Here is a 7,500-nt window from a genome sequence, read left to right as displayed (position 1 = left end):
ATATGTTCGGCTTATCAATTGAAATATTTCAAAACTACAGAAAATTAAAGTAATTACATCTTCGTTTAATTAATGAATCATACTTACTAATAAGAAACTTGACCTTGTGGATGCTTTTAATGTGGTTATGTTTTAATCAAGCTTTCTATATTTACATCAATTTGAAATAAACATAATTTCATCTTCTATAGACGTCTATCACCTACATACATACATGCATACATATATACATATGTATATATATAGTTGATAAAGGAAATGGAAGATAGATTTAATATGAATATTTAATATGAATATTTATTCAACACGACGACTGTTTCGACCCATCCCACATCTGTGTATTATATAAGTAGTTAATTAACAAAAAAAAAAAGGGATTGAATAGCATTCTTTATTTAAAATCACTACAATCGTTTTGATGCATTTTTACACCTGAAGTACATTGGTGAGATGGCATTCATTCCATTTTGTATTTATATGTCTGTTTGTCTGTCCAACTGTCTATCTATCTATCTATCTATCTATCTGTCTGTCTGTCTGTCTGTCTGTCCATCCTTCTTTCTACCTAGCTGTCTGTCCATCCTTCTATCTACCTATCTCTCTGTCCATCCTTCTATCTGTCTGTCTGTCCGTCCATCCCTCTATCTGTCTGTCTGTCTGTCTGTCTGTCCATCCCTCTATCTGTCTGTCTGTCCGTCCTTCTATCTACCTATTTGTCTGTCCATCCTTCTATTTACCTGTCTGTCCGTCCATCCCTCTATCTGTCTGTCTGTCTGTCCATCCCTCTATCTGTCTGTCTGTCTGTCTGTCTGTCCATCCTTCTATTTACCTGTCTGTCTGTCCATCCCTCTATCTGTCTGTCTGTCTGTCTGTCCATCCCTCTGTCTGTCTGTCTGTCCATCCCTCTATCTGTCTGTCTGTCCGTCCTTCTATCTACCTATCTGTCTGTCCATCCTTCTATTTACCTGTCTGTCCGTCCATCCCTCTATCTGTCTGTCTGTCTGTCCATCCCTCTATCTGTCTGTCTGTCTGTCTGTCTGTCTGTCTGTCCATCCTTCTATTTACCTGTCTGTCCATCCGTCCCTCTATCTGTCTGTCTGTCCGTCCATCCTTCTATTTACCTGTCTGTCCGTCCGTCCCTCTATCTGTCTGTCTGTCCGTCCATCCTTCTATTTACCTGTCTGTCCGTCCGTCCCTCTATCTGTCTGTCTGTCCGTCCATCCTTCTATCTACCTGTCTGTCTCTCTTTCTGTCCATCCTTCCATCTACTTGTCTGTCTATTTATCAAGTTATTAAATCACCTCCTCAATCAATCAATCAATCAATCAATCAATCAATCAATCATAACACGTCTCTCTCTTTGTCTCATTCCAGCCTACAGGATTCATGAACCACTCAATCCCTTACTCTTCAATCGAGGACATCCACATTATATCCCGCTGGGATGCTGGACACAAGTTTTGTATTCGTATTACCATCCAAGATGGTTCTCTCTTACTTCAGGTGGGTTACCGCACTTTCTTTTTTAATCTTTTAACTGTTGTTATTTAGCCCAAGGTCAAACCTGGTCCACTTCATGCATTTTCCCTCTTTCACTTTCCTGTCTACTTTCAGACTGAGTATACCTTGAGTTACATTATTCAATATGTCCTTCCTTTAGATTTGGTAGATAGAAACTGAAAGAAGCTTGTGTGTGTGTAAATAGATATTTACTCTTTTACTCTTTTACTTGTTTCAGTCTTTTGACTGTGGCCATGCTGGAGCGCCAACTTTTTGTCGAGCAAATCGACCCCAGGACTTATTCTTTGTAAGCCTAGTACTTATTCTATCGATCTCTTTTTGCCGAGCCGCTAAGTGACGGGGACATAAACACACCAGCATCGGTTGTCAAGCGATGCTAGCGGGGGACAAACACAAACACACAAACACACAAACACACGCACACACACACACACACATATATATATATACATATATACGACGGGCTTCTTTCAGTTTCCGTCTACCAAATCCACTCACAAGGCTTTGGTCAGCCCGAGGCTATTGCCCAAGGTGCCACGCAGTGGGAATGAACCCGGAACCATGTGGTTGGTAAGCAAGCTACTTACCACACAGCCACTTCTGCGCCATATATATATATATATATATATATAAAATCATAAATATACAGGGATTAGCATTGAGTTGCTTCTCCAACATACTGAAAATTTAGAAATAGCAGTCAAAGAACTACTGATTCTAAACTACAAATTTTTCTCTAAACGGATGGCGATATTTATGGCACACATAGAACAAAAAACCGGAGGGAAAAGCATAAACAAAACAAGTCTTTAGTTAATTGGATACGATCGTTTCATGGTTAAGAGAATGAAAATTTCTCTATTCCAAATCTTCAGTCCAATATTCAGTCCAATTTTCATTCTTTTAACCATGAAACGATCGTATCCAATTAACTAAAGACTTGTTTTGTTTATGCTTTCCCCTCCGGTTTTTTGTTCTATGTGTGCCATAAATATCGCCATCCGTTTAGAGAAAAATTTGTAGTTTAGAATCAGTAGTTCTTTGACTGCTATTTCTAAATTCTCAGTATGTTGGAGAAGCAACTCAATGCTAATCCCTGTATATTTATGATGATAAATGGTTTTACCGATAAAGGTTTTTTCATACTGAACTACTTGGCAAAATTGTTAATTATTAATTCTATTATTAATTGACGATTCCCTGCCCTTATTCTTGTATATTTTATATATATATATATATAAGGCAATCATAGTACAGCTTCTCAAGAGATCCTCTCTACAGTTCCCTGAAGGGCTCAGCCACATACTTCCCTAAGGGACTTGGCTGCACAGTTTCCTGAAGAACTTAGTTGCATATTTCCCCGAGGAACTTAGCTGTGTGCAGTACACTGACGGACTCTGCTGCGTAGTTCGCCTGAGGGTCTCCACCGAGAATTGAAGTCTCCTCAGAGAGAGAGAGATAGAGAGAGAGAGAGAGAGAGAGAGAGAGAGAGAGAGAGAGAGAGAGAGAGAGAGAGAGAGAGAGAGAGAGAGAGAGATCCATTAACTGTAACTGTTTGACTTCTATCTTTTGAAAAGTCAATCAGCCACACACATATGCACACACACACACACACACACACACATATACACATACACACACATATATATATATATATACACACACACATATATATATTTGTATATAGAATTTTATCATTATTAATAAATTATAGGGTAGCAAAAAAAATTTTAGAAATTTTATTTACCACCAGTGGTCTAGCGAGAGTAAAAAACAGTCAATAGACTATGTATTATTAATTTAAAATGCAGAGATGCCTATAATAGGACATCTACTCGCTAGAAATAGCAGCAAAAGACTACATACCACAAAAATTAGGGATAATTTCGAAAGGAAATGAAAAATAAAAACTTTTACCAATCTATATTCTGTACCATGGTTTCAAGTCAATTTTAGTAAAATATATAATATATAGTAAGATATATAATATATAATTTTTATCTTACTAAAATTGACTTGAAACCATGGTACAGAATATAGATTGGTAAAAGTTTTTATTTTTCATTTCCTTTCGAAATTATCCCTAATTTTTGTGGTATGTAGTCTTTTGCTGCTATTTCTAGCGAGTAGATGTCCTATATTTGTATATATATATATATATATATATATATATATAAAGAATGAGAGAGAGAGAGAGAGGGAGAGACAGGAGAGCCATCTGAACAATGTGGAATGAGGGCCTGGTTCTTTGAATTAATGACGGTCCATTGACGTCAGAGCAGTCAGGCTGGGAGGCTTCCTAAGATGGGAACCAGATCAAGGTCATGGTCAGTCGTGACGGTTCATACACCCTGACACATGCCTAGCATTGTTGTTTTATTGACATAGTCTAGACTATGATAGTGGTGGTGGTGGTGGTGTTGATGGTGGTTGTATTGTTAATATGGTGGAGTTGTTGATGTTTTTGTTGGTGGCATTGGAAGTAGTAGTGGTGGTGTTGATGTTAGTGGTGGTGGTACTATTTTATTCTGGTAGACCCCCATAGCCATTCGATGTTTAAAAACTAGTTTTATAGAAACTTCTTTCAAAATCCCTATTTTGTTTTCCACACATTAACTTGTGTAGGTTGAACAATGGAAAATGTTAGAGAAAGAAACCCAGCTGTTTCGTGCAATACATATCAATATATACATCTAAAGCAGGGGTTCTCAACTAATCTATGGACCCCTTTGATTACTATGTTATTCTGATCGATCCCCATAGCCATTCGATGTTTAAAAACTAGTTTTATAGAAACATCTTTCAAAATTCCTATTTTGTTTTCCACACATTAACTTGTGTTAGTTGGTTGAACCATGTAAAATGTCAGCGAAAGAAACCCAGCTGTTTCTTGCTATAAATACCAGTACATACCATGTGTGTATGGAAACAAACTTCCATTTGTTTTTTAAAAGTGTCAAATGTGTATCATGTGATACAGACAAGAAAGTGATATTTTGGATGCAACATCACCATAAAACAACAGTAAAATTGGGTATTATACTTTCTAAACTAAAAATTTCCAAAGGCCCTTAAATTACCATAGTGGATCCCCAATTTGCTTATTTTGTTGCATGGATTCCCAAAAATCTCTTTTGAGCCCTCAGAAGACATATAGACCCTCATTGAGGGTTTATCTCGTTGAGGGTTTATCTGAAAAAATTCATCCCAGCGCCTTTTTTTAAAAAAAATCTGGTACACATTCTGTTAATCTCATTTGCCAAATCACTAATTTGAAGGGATGTAAACACACCAACACCAGTTGCCAAGCAGTACTGGGGAACAAACACTGATGCAAACACACACACACACACACACACACACACACACACACACACACACACACACACACACACACACACACACATGATGGGCTTCTTTCAGTACCTGTCTACCAAACCCACTCATAAAGCTTTGGTTGGCCTGAGGCTATAGTAGAAGATAACTGCTCGATAGGTCACACAGTGTGACTGAACCTAGAACTATGAACTTGGAAAGCAAAATTTCTTACCACACAGCCACACCTGTGCCTTGGTATGCATGCACACCTGATTTTTTAAACATATATATACACACACACACACACACACATCTATAAATAAACTTTTTGTTCTTTTCCTTCTCTATTAATCAATAACTTTCGTGCTCTATAGGAAAATAACCTGCAATTTTTATGCATTCATGAAACACACAGAGCCATGAATGTTGTCAACACAAACAATGAGAAATGACGTCAACACGCACTCACACACACACACAGACGCACACACACGCATTCATATAAATGTACAGAGTCACATACATAATTGTTTTGTCACCAACAAACACGCTTATGTAACAATAAAAACTGAAAGGAAAAAGTGAGTTTTTCAGTCTGCTTTTTCCGTCTTTGAGACAGAACACACATATATATGTATGTATGTGTATATGTATGTGTGAAGGCATGTGGCTCAGTGGTTAGGGCATTTGGCTCACGATCATAAGGTCGTGAGTTCAATTCCCGGCGCCGCAGTGTGCCCGGCGACGCATTGTGAAATAAAGCAATACTCTTTATTTCACGTTGCTCCAGTCCACTCAGCTGGCAAAAATGAGGAGTACCTGTATCTCAGCAACTTGCCAATCAATGATATATATGCATTAAATATGTTACATACATAGCTATTTTAATTCAATGCCTCCTCAATTGCATGTTCTGGATTTTTAATCAGCCAAGCAGCTATTTGCAACATCAGTGAATGTTTTATTCATTGTTTCCCCTGCCAAAGGCAACAAATTCTTGTCTGATTATGCAGCTGGCTGTAAGTACATGTCATTAGAAAGGTCCAAAAGTGCTGTAACGCATCTAGCACGCTTGCTGGCTTTGCCAGAGTGAATATTCTTTTTTTTTTCTCTTTCTTTTTATCTTCCTCTGAAATTTATTGCCTCTTTAAACATATCACATCCATAAGAGATGTTATCTCAAGACAAACATCACAGTAAGTTGGCTGTCAACACTGTATATATATATATACATACATACATGTGTGTGTATGTTTTAAATATAATACATAGATAGCTATCTCATTGAGTTTATTATGTAAATCCCTGTAGGTATGAAACACTTAATGTTTTACTAAATTATCCTGATTAATGTAATTTCTCACCAGCTAAATGGTTTATGTAATTTTATTTTGACATTTGTGCTTGTGAGCTAACAATTATCAATATATATATATATATATGTATGTGTGTATATGTGTTACGTTTATGCATAAAATCTATTCCTTTCTTCCAACGAATCTAGTGCTCTTAGCTTAAATTTTCCTTGGGGCTGGCCAGATTGGAGCAGTCTCAAGTATAACCAGCCGAAACTGCAAAGGACTTGTCCCTCTTTGTATCATCCAACTGTCTGGGTGTTTTGTTGTTGCCTGTTGCATTCTTGCCCCATTTTTGTATTCTTGTGTATATATATATATATATATATATATATATATATATATATATATATCATCATCATCATCATCATCGTTTAACGTCCGCTTTCCATGCTAGCATGGGTTGGACGATTTGACTGAGGACTGGTGAAACCGGATGACAACACCAGGCTCCAATCTAATTTGGCAGAGTTTCTACAGCTGGATGCCTTTCCTAACGCCATCAAACTCTCTCATGCACCAAATGTCAATTCCTGAAGTAAAATTTGTGAAGTAAAATTGTGTAGCAACACCAAATGGCGGTGCCCCAGCATGGCCTCAGCTCATGAGCTGAAACTAGATAAAATGCAAAAAAAAAAAAAATGAAATATATATATATATATATATATATATATATTTCTCTGAGAAACACAGAGTTTGCCAAGCGTCTAAAAAAAAAAATTGAAAATGGAAGAGGGAAGCAAAGGATATTAGGAACGGAAAGGTTTTGAAGTTTGTTGCCATGGCGAAAAGTCAAATCGGTGCCTACGCACCTGAAGGAGAGAGAGAAAGAAAGAAAGAGTGTGTTTGTGACAAGGGGAGACACAGAGAGTGTTTGCCAAGAGTCTAAGGACAAAAACAAAAAAATGGAACGGAAAAGTGGAAGAGGGAGGCAGAAAGCATATTAGGAATGAAAATGTAGGTAAGGAAGGGTTAAATGTAAAATGCCTTCTTTTTTTTTCTTAAACATGAGATGTAGTTTCAAATATGTTTTTGAAAGACACTATTAGGAGAGAAATGTGTTCGCTAGGAGAGAAATGTGTTCGCTAGGAGAGAAATGTGTTCGCTAGGAGAGAAATGTGTTCGCATGGATGATGGTACGCTTGCACTAAATGAGGCTGCAAAGAAAGAGGTCTGGAGATGCCACTACGATAGATTGCTTAATAAAGAGGATGAATGGGAGAAAGAGACCCTGCCGTATGTCGACCCAACAGAGGGACCAGCTATCCGAGTTGACAGTACCAGGGTAGATAAAGCAATTAAGTGT

At 37.4% G+C, this 7,500-nt stretch overlaps 1 protein-coding gene across 2 annotated transcripts in view; it reads left to right on the top strand.

Moving 5' to 3' along the window:
* Positions 1-7,500, top strand: part of LOC106880057 (C-Maf-inducing protein) — a 114,392-nt gene that overhangs the window by 62,246 nt on the left and 44,646 nt on the right. For both annotated transcript variants that reach the window (XM_089345802.1, XM_089345801.1), the window contains exon 2: positions 1,375-1,503. In XM_089345802.1, coding sequence (XP_089201928.1) covers positions 1,375-1,503 — 129 coding nt within the window. The remainder of the gene's footprint in view (positions 1-1,374; positions 1,504-7,500) is intronic.

Source organism: Octopus bimaculoides, chromosome 30 (genome assembly GCF_046866305.1).
Source record: "Octopus bimaculoides isolate indiv1 chromosome 30, ASM4686630v1, whole genome shotgun sequence".
Lineage (NCBI taxonomy): Eukaryota > Metazoa > Mollusca > Cephalopoda > Octopoda > Octopodidae > Octopus > Octopus bimaculoides.
This window is presented reverse-complemented; position numbering and strand designations above follow the sequence as displayed.